This window comes from Acomys russatus, chromosome 26 (genome assembly GCF_903995435.1).
Source record: "Acomys russatus chromosome 26, mAcoRus1.1, whole genome shotgun sequence".
Lineage (NCBI taxonomy): Eukaryota > Metazoa > Chordata > Mammalia > Rodentia > Muridae > Acomys > Acomys russatus.
The window spans coordinates 29,676,455-29,690,055 of record NC_067162.1 but is presented as its reverse complement, the minus strand read 5'-3'; the positions used below and the strand labels follow the sequence as shown (position 1 = coordinate 29,690,055).

Here is a 13,601-nt window from a genome sequence, read left to right as displayed (position 1 = left end):
GCTTGAGCACAATTTGATACCTGTTTATAATGACACAATGTAAAAGAGAGGGTGTTTATTAGAAAGACCAAAAATATCTAGGAAAAGGTGAGAACGAAAGCCCTGTATACTGACAGTCAAGGCAAAGAGGGTTGTCACAGGGGCCAGGAAGTTGCAGCGGAACTGTGGAAGTCAGGAGGACACCCATATACACAAATAAGTGCTCATGCAGACTGGGGACAACAATCTCTACTGTACATGTGTGGACCTTCTGGCAACCCCCAACACACCTTGCTACTAGGACTCACCCCATAGTCAAACATCTTCACAGATGTGTTATGATCATGCAAATGTAGGCCTTACCATGTACACAGAATCCTTTGAAGTAGGGGCAAATCTCAGCAGATACAAAGTCCCAACCTAGTTCTTCTGGACATGCACACAGATACACACACACACACACACACACACACACACACACACACACACACACACGCAATGACTTTAATCTGAGGGGATAATTGATACTTAAAATTACTTACTTCTCACATAAAATTGTGCCACTAACCAACTTTGGGACAGAAATAGATGAATGGCATTGGATGACGGAAAAGGGAAGAAAAAAAGGAATCAACATTGAGAACATGGACAGATTATCTTAAAATAAATTGTAGGTGAAATTTAATTTCAAACACAGTAGACAGAGACAATTTCAGATCTTTTCAAATCAAGTGACTAACTTGAGAACATCTATGAGTCATGTTTTGAAAATACCTGTGAATCATATCTCTATACTGAAACTTAAGCTCCAACGTGATGGTAATAAGAGGTAAAGCTATGGGAAGCCTGGGTCATGAGAACTATTAATTATCCCATCTACTCAGTGAAAACACAAAATATCATCTTTGTGTCAGAGAGCACACATGGAAATATCTTAACCTAGGAATTCATAGTCTCCAAAAGTACAAAGTTGATGAGAGAGGGCATGTGATTTTGACATCACCTGCCCATGTCACATAGTTTTCCAAAGAACTCATATCAATGTTTTCCAAAGCTTCTGATTTACTTAAAGAGAGTTTTTGGTCATAGAAAAGAGGACAGTGAGGACGACAGATGAGGTGAGGAAAGAAGGGAGGAAAGGTCCTAGTCCCAGTGCAGTGTAAAGGAGATGGGCCACTACAGGGCTCGCAAACCCACACTGTTATGGGAGTACTTATTGAATGTGTCTAACAAAAGATGACCCAGTAGGATAAGGAGTCATGTGTAGAGGATTTGTGATTAGTAAGAAGAGCAGACGAACGCGAGAGGATGTGAATATTAGAATCAACTCAGGTTCGACAGTATAAGGAACCTGAAGCTGACTCCATCAGAGGCAACCGCACACACCGTTCCTCACACAGGGCACTAGAGCTCTTTATGCATGTTCTGAGATCTTGTTAACTCCTGGATCTTCTGGGGCAGAGTCTTGGTCCAGAACTGCAGCCTGCTGGCCTTCAGGGCTCGGCCCACAGAAGGCTGGACGTCCAGCTGCAGGTACTGCTCCTCATGGTCCAATATGGGCCAGTCGGGTAGACCCTCACTGTTTGGGTTCCTGTGGATATGCCGCCAAGCAAAGAAGAGTGAGGTCACTCTAGTCTAAAGCCTGACCCCCTGATTTGGATCAGGGCAGTAGAACAATTCAGCCAGCGGTTAAGGGGGCTGATGGGACAGGTGTCCTCATGTGCAGAGACACGTGTCATCCTCTAGTTTCTGCTTCATGTGGGGAAAGACTCATCCAGACCTGTATTACGTCTCCCTCTAAGAGGCGAGATCTAAAGAACAGTACTATAGTTCCATGGCCCATCAGCCATGTCACTGAAAAGACCTGTATCTGACACCTACGAAGTATCTGCATAAATGTGCTATCCAGCAGAGAAGACTCTATCCTGCCATGGGACATCCATGAATGCTGAGAAGGTGACCACCCAAAAGGGACTCTTAGATAGGGACCCACATGCATAAGGGTGAGAAAGAAGCGTGTTCTCACCCATGTCTTGCAAAGTTGGCCCAGTACTTCATCATCCTTCTGCTCAGTAGCGTCTCCTCCTCAGTGAGGTTAACTAGATCCATGAGAAAGACAAAGGTTCAAAGGTCCAAGTATATGTCACCTCACACAGCTGCCACTCCGTTCGTCACACTCGCCATGCCATCTGTTGACCCCAGACTGCTGGCTGTGCTGCCTCCCTTCTTCACCATAGAGAGTACCAAGGTCCATGCGAGTCTCTAATTGAATTCCTGTCCCAATGTGCTACCACCTCCTCCATTACAAGCCACACTGGGAAGGGTACAGATTCTAAGCCGGTGTATGTATTTTGAGCTATAGGTTTTCTCCAATGGACTGTGAGCTAAGGAGCCACCTGCGATCTCATTCAGGTCAAGGAAGAGAAGGAAGACTCACGTTTCATGCCCCAGAAGAAAGACCCAAAGACAAAAGGAACCTCATCCCCATGATCAGCTTTCACATGGGGTGGCCTGAAATCTTTGAGGAAGCTGGATTGATGTTGGAACTCATAGGAGTAGACAGGGGCATGGGAACCTGGAGGTGATGACAAATGGCGACATAGTTACTCCTAACCTGGAGCTTTTTGATACTTATTTGGTGACAAGATACCTTGATATAAAGTTACCTGGAATCATAAAAGTTAAATGGGAGAGGGAGCTCCAGGCTGGAGCACCAGCTAGAGAAAAGCCCTTGGCTAAGCAGTGCCCCTGGACATCCCAGTTGAGTGGGTTTGTTAAGTCAATAGAGTATCAGCAATCCGTTTTTTCCCTCTGTACCTAGATTTAACTCTTGTAAACTAGACATGAGGAGACCTGGATACCACACTGCTCCACAGTGCTTACCCATAACCCACATCCCTGGGATGCTCCACTAAACCTTGTTGCAGATGTACTCACGCTGAAAATGTGCTACTTGGAGTACAGGGATCGCAATGATGAAATCTCCCATCATCTCTGTGAACTGCATTTGGAGGGCTGGGGGATCCTCAGTGTCCCCCATGTACTCTTCCATTAGCATGTCACTACACTCAGGAGGCAGCATCTACACCAAAGATGCCAGAAAGGATGAGGTTAGGCATGTTATTGGCTAAGTATGTAATGCACTTGGGTGTGGGGAGAATGGGGCCTGGAATGAGAGAAGGTATAGGGAAAAAGGTTTATTCTCTGAAGTGACCCCATATATATATATATATATATATGCCCCCCCCACACACATATACTTTTATTAATAGAGATGCTGTCTGAAAAGGAGATATGAGGGACCCCTCTATTTGGATAGGAATAGAGGTATGTTACCATTTCTGCTGTTGTATTCTTCAGAAAAGCCAGAAGGTTCTCTCTGGTTATTTTCTTTATTGTCTGAGCAGAGCCTATGACCTGGGAGACAAAACAATCTTCAGTGGGATCAGATGGACTTGGGTTAAAGATATATTGAGTTCCCACTGTTTACCCTATGGGTCTCAGGCTCCTAGAGAATTGTAATTGAGAATCACCTTGGGTATGATCCAACCATACTCATCATTGTTGGCACCGATGATGCTGGGGACAAGGTGAAAATCCGCAGAAGCCAACAAATCTTTGGGATGTTTGGGTAGGAACTCCCCATCCACCACAGCAGGGATCATCATGAAGGCCTGAGGGGGCATTAAACATCAATGCTGAAGGTTAAGAAATAAATATCCTGATGTCTACTGAGTTACCTCCACCATTTTCTTATTTCTTACTAGTTTCAGGGTGATGTGCTATCCCTGGAGGAGAGTCTACACTTAGATCAGCTTATCTTGGTGTTCATTTGGCATACAGAACTGAAGAATACAAGGTCATAAACATGAGGGATTTGGTTCAAAATCCCACATCATGTAGATCAGGTTCTTCCAGACACAAAACTCTCTCACCTTGCTAATGGCCAGAATCTCTGCTTCACTCTTGCCTCTCAGACAGTGCACCAGGGTCTCTGAGTCCTTGGCCCCACATCCAGATAGGTTGGCCACCGTCTGTTAAGGGAACAAGCAGGGTCAAGAGTTGTCAATTCCAGCTCAATTCTATTGCATCTAACTCCTGCAGTATACTGTGTGCTGTGTGGATTGGAGTAAGTATACACCATTCCCGTTGCCCTATTGCTCAGAGGTGACAGCCATCAGGCAGTGCCCTTTCTACCTGCACACCATTTCCTTCTGTTTAGGGTTGTTTTGTTTTCTCTACCCATCGTTCTGTGTTTCATGCATGAGGGGAGGAGTAAGTGTGCCAAGGTTTGTATATGAAGATTAGAGGACAAAGTCTCAGTCTTCATTGTTGTCCCCTTATTTGACGGGGTGTCTTTTTCTGCTGTCTACACTGAGCTGGTCTGTGAACATCCAGGGATTCTCTTTTTTATTATTATTAATTTATTCATATTACATCTAGATTGTTAGCCCTTCCCCTGTTTCCTCCCATTCTTCCCTCCCTCCCACTTCTCCCCTTCTCCCCTCTCCTATGTCTGTGATTGAGGGAGACCGCCTCCCCCTATATATGCTCTTAGAATATCAAGTCTCTTCTTGGTAACTTGCTATCCTTCCTCTGAGTGCCGCCAGGCCTCCCCATTCAGGGGACGTGGTCAGAAAAGGGGCACCAGAGTTCGTGTGAGAGTCAGATCTCACTCTCCACTCACCAGTGGAGAATATCCTGTTTGTGGGCTAGGTCTTGGTAGGGGTTCGAAGCTTACTGCCTATATTCTCCTTGGCTGGTGCCTTAGTTTGAGGAGGACCCCAGGACCCAGATCTGCCTGTCATAAAGTTCTTCTTGTAGGTTTTTAGGACCCTGTGGGTCCTACTATTCCCCCATTCTTCCATGCTACTCTCGCCTAAAGTCTCAATAGGACGTCCTCTCCTCTGACCCACTTTCTTGGTAAGTAAAGTTTTTCATGGTATGTATCCCTTGGACTAGTGTTTTGATATAAGTGAGTATATACTGTTTGTCTCTTTTTGCTTCTGGGTGAACTCACTCATTATGATAATTTCTAGATCAATCCATTTGTCCACAAATTTCGGGAATTTCTTGTTTTTAATAGCTGAGTAGTATTCCATAGTGTAAATGTACCACAGTTTCTTAGTCCATTCTTCTACTGGGGGACACTTAGGCTGTTTCTATGTTCTGGCTATTATGTATAAAGCAGCTATGAACATGGTTGAGCATATGTCCCTGTTGTGTGGTAGGGCATTTTCTGGGTATATTCCAAGGAGTGGGATAGCTGGGTCTTGAGGAAGCCCTATTCCCATTTTTCTGAGAAAGCGCCAGATAGATTTCCAAAGTGGTTGTACTAATTTGCATTCCCACCAGCAATGAAGGAGTGTTCCTCTCTCTCCACATCCTCACCAACATGTGGTGTCATTTGAATTTTTGATCTTAGCCATTCTGATGGGTGTAAGATGGAATCTCAGTGTCGTTTTGATTTGCATTTCTCTGATGACTAACGAGGATGAGCATTTCTTTAAGTGTTTCTCGGCCATTTGATATTCCTCTGTTGAGAATTCTCTGTTAAGTTCCAAGCCCCAGGGCTTCTCTTGTCTCTGCCTCCACCTGACCACAGCACCATTGGAATTATAGATACATGATACCATGTGTTTTATGGGTTCTGGGATTTGAACATAGGTTCTCAGGCTTGCACTCCGAGCACTTTCAAGAGCCAGTGAACCATTTCCAAACCCATGCACATTCATTTTTTTTTTTTTTGCTTGTGATGGAAGTTTGTAATGGCAGCTTCATTGTCTGCATAACATACTCATCCCGTATAAAGGAGAGGTGTGGATTCTAACCCTCCAGACCTCAGAAATAAATGATGAGATGCCGTTTCCCTAGATGTTTGATTTCCCCATTGAGCCCCATAGTACCAGAGGATAGTGCTGTGGCAATGGATACAGGATTGAAAAACTCATGGGCACTCACTTGGTAAACCTCCTCAGCGGAGCTGGATATGACACCAGGCAGCAGGGCCACTCCACTCTGCATGATGGCTCTGTGGAAGAGTCCTTTGGACATGGGCGACACAACGTGTGAAGACACACTTATGCCACCTGCTGACTCACCAAAAATGGTGACCCGGTGAGGGTTGCCTCCAAAGTGGGCGATGTTCTGCTGGACCCAGCGTAGGGCGGCCACTTGGTCTAAGAAGCCCCAGTTACCTCTGGCATGCTGGTCTCCAGTGCTGAGAAGTGGAAGGAACAAGGATCACAGGGCTATCTAGGTTTTTGCCACCCACCATTGTCCAGCTCACCTGAAGAAGCCTGGGACACCCAGACGGTACTGGATAGTGATCACAACTACATCTTCCATGGCTGCCAGTGTGGATCCATCATACATGGAAGCCATGCCTACAACCAGAGCACCACCATGGATCCACACCATCACCTGGAGACATGAAGAGAGATTACAGGAAGCTCTTAGCCAGTCCAAGGTCTGCAGGACTGCTTATTAGAATGTCAACTGCTGTGATTCTGTGCAGCTACAGAAATACATAACAATCCTCAGGACTTTGGAGCCTTGGCCATGGCCAAGGATCGCTAGCAGCCCCATCAGTGTATTTCTAGTCCAATCCCCACCATGTATATCCATTTGAATGTATGGCTTTGTGTATCGGGTAATGTCATCATTACCCAGTGGGACAAAGAGGGGGAGTCTCCATGGATATTTCTCCAGATTAAAAATTGGAAGGATCATCAACTCTCTTTGAGACAATGGATAATGCAAAAGTAGAAATTTGGGTGACCTCAATGTTGCGGTCTTGAGCACCTAGGTCGTTCTGCAGTGCTCAGGTTGTAGAATGAGACCTGGTTTTATCAAAGAGCTGGAGACTGTGATTGCTCAGTGCTCCAGTGCTCTGTCCCATACCCAAGTTTCAGCTGCACAGGGTGACTGAAAAGTCCTTTTATGACCCAAATAAGGTGAGACTGTCCATCAGAGTCCACCCTGCAGTGGAGCTCAGGGTACTTTTGTCCCTTTTAATAATGTTGAAGAAATGGCCTCTCCCCAAGCTGACCATGGCCTGACACTCACAGGCAGGCTGGAGCCCTCATGGGCATGAGCCGGTGCATAGATGTTGAGGTACAGACAGTCCTCGGCCATAGAGATGGGAGGCAGGGTCAGGTTCATCTCCTTCAGGCCTTCCACGTTCATCATAACATTTTGTAGGCAACTGGTAAAAATGGGAGACAGTTATTCCAAGAGATGTATCGTTATCAAAACCAAATGTGAGTGTGGATTGTTTTCTCAGCCACCTTCAGCTGCTGCTCCCCACGATGCTCTGTTACCACATTATCCCCACCTAGTTCTGTTCCAACCACAGGAAAGGCCACAGGCTCCATGAGACCTGGGGTAAAGCCAGATTTCTAGGATTTCCTGTTCAATGGCACTTGGTCCTGAAGGTCATCACAGTGACTGTGAGGGTGGCTTAGCATGCATCCATCACTGCTGCCGCCCTCAGTGACCTGAAGTGTATTCTCCTGGATTCAGGTCACCTCACCTCATGCCTACAGATCCCACTGGGTTTAATTTCAATCTGTGAACAATTTTATCTTTGTTCTTCTCCATAGTGCCTGCATCTAACTCCCTAAGAGTGACAAGCTCTGACTCAAGAGCCCGGCACAGTTGTTGTACTCAACCTTAGCACGTCACCAGAAAAACGCATGGGACACTCCCCCACAGTGAGAGAAAACCGCTGTGTAGCTGAGAAGGAAAAACACCACAGCATGGCTCAGAGCGCAGAGCACATTCTCACCCAAATGAGAAACACTCAGGGTCCAGAACTTACACAGCTGGATGTGAGGTCCCATCTCTCACACCACTCCATGGTTCAGGGGCCTCAGGAGGTGCAAAGCGCAGTGGTCCTACAGGTGGCTTGGCAAAGGGAATTCCCAGGAAGGTCTGGACAGCACTGTTGGTGTCCTTCACATGGAGGAGACTGCCTTGGACCTGGCCTGTGTGTGTGTTCCTGATAGGCCTGGCCTCTGATGAGTCCTGACCTGTGGATGGAGAGACGCCATCAGGGTTAGTTTTCTGTGACCAGCTGCCAGATGATGATGAGATTCCCATCTCACTGTTCCCAGGGCACAGGAGAAGGGAACCCAGGGCCCCCAGTTCAGCTGTGGGATGTGAGTGTGGGAGGTTCCCTATCCCTCAGGATCTGGAACTTTTCCTATTCCTATTTTTGAAGTGCATCAGAGCATTTTTTTTTTTAAGCCAAAGAAGTCACACACTCAAAGCCATTTGGCTAGATGAATTTAGAATTATTGACATTATCCAAAGGTCAGTAGTAGCTACAGGCACAACCATACACCGAGGAGGGAAAATATACCTTCTTGCTTTCCTGTGAATTGTCCACTGCTCTCTCCAGAGCTCCTTACACTGAGCTGTCTCCTCAGGGTGGAGCGATGGTAGGTGTGTCTGACCTTCTATGTCCTAGTGGGCTCACAACATGTGTGGACTTTTGTTGGGGTAATTGGGAGACACAAGTTTCCCATACTTTTTTTTTCTTTCAATCAATGTAGGCCACAAAATAGTAATGAACTATACTAAGTGGTACAGCTCACTGTGGAGTGTGGTCATAAGTTTCCCATACTTTAATCCATGAATCCGCCCCCCCTCACCTGCCTTCCTCCCACAAGCTCAGCCTGTGACTGACATGCAGAATTCAGCAGCTCTGACCCCAGTCAGTCCCCGTGGCCTGTGTAGGGAGCCTCACCCTGCACATGGAGGAGGAGAAGCAGGAGTCCAAAGAGCACAGCCTTCAGCCAGCTGCGCAGTTGGTTCAGCGGCATCATCAGCTCCAGGCCTGAGTCTGTGCTGCTAGGACGACCACGTTTCAGAAACAGGAAGTAGAATCTGTGAGCCTTGCCCAGGCAGGAATTTAATCCAAAACTATGTAGGTGGAGCTAGTTCTCATTGCAGGAGAACTGACTAGTCACAAGCGACTGGAGCTAGTGGCCGGGAGGCAGGGCAAAGTCAGTGTATTAATCAGTGTTCGCCAGAGTAGCAGGAGTTACAGAAACAATCTCTCTATAGAAATATATAGAAATGGAATTTAGTAGAATAATTTACATGCTATGTTACTCCCAACTGAACAGTGGCTGGGTACTGAATGGAAAGTTCTAGAATCCAGAAGTTACTCAAAGGCTGAGTGTCTCATCTAGTGTTAAGTAGACACTGGAATCATGAACAAGCAGGCTCTAGTGCCAGTGAGGAGCTAGACTTGCTGGCAAGGCGGGATCAAGCCGGAAAAGTGCCAAATCTTCTGTTTTCCACATCCTTATATGGGCTTCTTGCAAGCATGGCCCAGATTAAAGGGATATCTTCCTGCCTCAAGATCTCAATCAAAGGCCTGTGTTTTCCTACGTCAAATGAAAGTAAGTTTACCTACTTCAAACCAAGCCCCCCTCCAAAAAAAAAAAAAAAAAACCTCACAGGTGTGCACTCCATTTCTGTACTTCAGATATAGTCAAGTTGACAGTGGAAAAATAGCTATGACAGTCATGTCTGCTATTTCTGTTCCATCTTTGGCTCCTGGAAAGGCACAACACGGGTTCTGAAGTTCTGGGACCAGGAACACTGTAACATGAGAAGAAGGCAGAGGCCTTCTGTGAGTAGGTCACACTCAAGATGTCACAGGAGAGACAGGCAAGTGCAGGTGCTCTGAGTGTGACCTTCACCCTCAGGATTTCCCTGTGCTTTGAAGTCTTAGTTTACTGAGCCTGCTTCCAGGGTCTCTGGTCCCTATAATGATCTTAGGATCTGCATGGACCCTGCTCCCTGTCAGGTCATGCATGGCTTTTTCATGATATGATTCTGGTGCCTTTAAAGTCCCCAGCTCCTACTCACTTCCCCATCATGATGCATCTCCAGTGGCCAGACCCTGCCAAGAGCAACTTCACAGTCATTTATTCACTTAAGAAATATTCTATTGTTTGCATTTATTTATTTATTATGCTCATGTACATATCATGAGGGTTCTCCCATGCCAAGGCTCACATATAGTGATGAGAGGACAATTTGTGTAAGTCCATGTTCTCCTACTGTGTGAATTGCAGAGTGGAACATGGGTCATCAGGATTGGAGGAAAGTTCTCTAGCCACCATGGTTCGATCTCACTCTTAGCCACAGGACAAGTATTTAATGGGGCCTTGCTGGCTCCAACACTGGGGACAATCTGGTCTCACAGAACCTGTGATAGAGCTGAGATACAAATGTATAAATCAGAGTCTCAGAATCAGAAAGAACCTGGCAGGAGAAATTAAAGAGTGCACGATCAGGATCCCATGCCCAGTCCAGCCTGACTCCCTGGAGCAAGTGCTGTGGGCATCAGTTTCAGACAGCATTTAGTGCACCTGAGAATTGGCCTTGGATCCAAATTGTGATCTCCATCATTATTATCCAAGTAAGAATCTAGAGCCTTGCATCATGTCACTACAGGACTTCTTCCTTGGTGTCCCTCTGGATGTTTCCCTGGCACAACACAGATGGGTTTCCTGCCTCCCTCTAATCAACAGGGCTCCTTTGATTCAGTGTCACCCCTCCAACACACTCTTGCCCTGTCTGTGGCTCTAACTTTTCTTGGCAGCTGTTCTTTCTACTCCAAATTCCCTACCAAAGGAACCGGGGACCACGGAGGCTGAGAAGTTCCCATTTCCTCCAGTCTCCCGATGGACGCTGGACATCTCTGTGCTTCTTAATTCTAGACATTTCTGGAGCTCAGCTAGAGAAATCACTGTGTGCTCTGCTATTCAAGGCACCATCACTCAGATGCCCTGAGTTGATGATGGCCAAGGGTGGTGTGGTGGGTGGTGGGAGCTTCAGAGATTCATCAGTCCAGATTCAACCCGCCATATATGGAGGATTTCTCCTAGCCTCCCTGATCACACACTTTGTTCACGCCATAAAGGAAAGAACTGGAAGTGCTTTGAAGGCTGTTGACAACCTCACAGTAGCACAGATCCTTGAGGTCTGCTCCAATCAACAGGGCCTCTCATACATCCTGCACAGAGACAAATGTGCAAAATTGAAGCATGGGCTGGGTTTCTGGGTAGATTACCCCAGCTCCCTTGGACTCGTTTCATCTCCCTCCCAAGGCTGCTTCTTCCTGCTCTGGACCAGACTAACCTCATTCTTCTGATTCATTTGTGATTCTGGACAACTTTAGGTCAAGGTATCCTTGTACAAAAGATGAGGCAGGACAGCTCCATGGGAGAGGCCACTATGCCACCATGTGTCCACATTCTGGGTTCCCATGCCTTTGTACACTTCTATGAGTTTCTGGACCACCACACGCTCTTCAGAGACATTACACCCCATCGTGTGAAGGGCAACTATAATGATGAGATGGCTTTTGCTGTTGGACTCTGTGTCTGGAGCAGCAAATATGAGTATTCTTTTCATAAGCTGTGTGGGAACTTGAGGGGTGACTGGGTTCATTGTACAATTAAGGAAACTAAGGCTCATAAAGAGCACCTTTCACTCATTTTGCAGCTTGAAAGCCCACACTGGTGCTAGAAACTGAATCCTTCCCAGCCTAGACTGTGCTCCCTCCACCTGTCCCCTCCCTAGCCATGGAGTCAGGCCTCCTATGAAAGAGGGCCAACATCAGTCCATGCTATTTCCTTAAGTGTCAGAGGGAAGAAGCAGCCATGAGGAGCTTAAACTAGAGCCCTCACCCTCAGAACCTCTAGTTCTCTGTCTTCTCCGGAAATTAAAGGCTGCGATTTAACCCTACTATCTAGATTCCTGTCAGCTTGGGCCAAGGCCTCATGTCACCAAGGATGAGGCAGGACAGCTCCAGGTGACACGCCACCATGTTGTAGTGTGTCCACCCTCAGGTCCCCATGTCCTATTCTACTTGTATGAGTTCTGGCATCAGCCCAACTTCCTCAAGGCTCCAAGCCATCCTACATGAAGGGCAGCCACAAAAATGAGCATCTTCTTATCCTCAGATTGTCCCATTGTGGCTGCAACAGTGAGTCTTTCTCCTTCCCCAGCAGCTGGGTAACTAAGGGATGATGGCCCTCACTTTTCAGGTGTGGAAAGTGAGTATTGAGGAAGGATAGGATTAGCTGTGTACCATATTATAGCTCAAAATCAGCTGTTAGAATGGGTTAGAATTCAAATTCATTTCCTTCCAGCATGTGGTGCCTCATCCTGTCTGGACTCCAGCTGAGCATAATGACATGAAGAGGGACAGAAGGAGACACTTTGTGTCACTCACTAATTTAGACATACTTTTTCTTTTTTGAAAAAAGATATCATGATGTGTGAGAGTGGTGAACCTAAAATTCACTACCCAACCTAGCATGGCCTGAAACCCAAGACAGCTCATCTGTCTAGAGGCCTGAGATAACAGGCTGTGTCACTATTCCAAGGAAGGTATTTAAAAGGCATGGCTTTTTTCTTAGACAATGACTGTATGGTAGAGGGAAGGAAAGCATTCTGGGTAAGAATGAGCCCAGGAGAGCTTCCATTAGAGGCCAGAACTACAAAGGACAGGATAGGGAAGGGGTAGGCCTGGCTCCTGGCACATGTGGGGTGGACATATGCAGTGCCTAGGGTCAGGCTAAGCAGCCATGGTACATGTGGAGCATGAGCCTGCAGCTGCACACGGTGATGAGGACCAGGACCCTTGTTCTCCTCCCATCTACAGTTGACATCACTGAGGAGGACCTGCTGAGCAGGAGGAGGATGGACTGGACCAACTTTGCATGACGTGACATGTAAGTGTGACTACTCCTCAACCTCCCTGATCAGAGGATTTCCATCCAGGGCTCCCCTGTGTTGATGGGTTCTTCACCAATGGGATACTATTTTATAATGCCAGGGCCCACCCAGACAGGAATCTCCTGTGGGTACTAGTCACTGATTATGTCCCCATGACCTGGCAGGTAGGTACCATGTTGGTATTTTGTCTATATAAGTGTACCCCTAAAAGAAAGCACAAATGGTCCAGGTGGCTCTGCCACACACAGAACAGATGCTAATAAGAGCTTGTTGCATAGAACACCTACACCTCTGAGACTCTATTCCCCGACCCTACCCCTATCCCCACCCACAGCATGCTCTACCTACTATCCTGTCCTAAATCAGGATAAGAATCTTGGGCTCAATTGAATTCAAAATGACCAGTTCCTCACTTTACTGGGAGTCTAAAGCTACAGGAATCCTCAAAAAAAAAAAAAAAAAAAAGTCTACCTCGTTGGTCCTTGTTTGGCCACCATGCACATTGCCTGCAGTTGGATATACAACCTGCTATGGCTCATGCTCTGAAAGCCTGCTAGATGGTGTTCTGGGCTAAGACCTTGCCCTAGAACATCCCGGAGCTAAAGGTGACTGAGAACACCTACATCTGGCTGGAGACTGTGATGTCAGACTTTGTTCTGAGCACAAAGTGGGTCAGCCTGCAGTGCCCAAACACTCTGAAGAGATAGGAGCTCCAGTTGATTCCAGGTTTTCTCTACAGCCAATGTGTCCCAAGCCATTTGCAAAGGCTCTGTGTCTATAAGCACTGCTCTTGTGCTCTCTGCTCTGGCATAAGAATCCTATGAATTGCTGACATTGTGATTAAACAAGATCTT

General features: G+C 46.6%; 1 protein-coding gene and 1 non-coding gene across 2 annotated transcripts; both read right to left on the bottom strand.

Annotated features, from left to right (window-relative positions):
• Positions 1-763: 763 nt before the first annotated feature.
• Positions 764-8,807, bottom strand: LOC127209247 (acylcarnitine hydrolase-like). The gene is made up of 12 exons (XM_051168845.1): positions 8,732-8,807; positions 7,802-8,012; positions 7,048-7,186; positions 6,269-6,402; positions 5,941-6,199; positions 3,915-4,013; positions 3,513-3,653; positions 3,316-3,396; positions 2,917-3,061; positions 2,417-2,554; positions 2,006-2,078; positions 764-1,570 (listed from the first exon to the last, which is right to left on the bottom strand). The coding sequence occupies exons 1-12, from the start codon at positions 8,805-8,807 to the stop codon at positions 1,384-1,386; spliced, it is 1,683 nt and encodes a 560-aa protein (XP_051024802.1). The 3' UTR covers positions 764-1,383.
• Positions 8,531-8,623, bottom strand: LOC127209714 (small nucleolar RNA SNORA4). The gene has a single exon (XR_007833225.1). It is a non-coding gene; the product is annotated as a small nucleolar RNA SNORA4 (small nucleolar RNA).
• Positions 8,808-13,601: the final 4,794 nt, after the last annotated feature.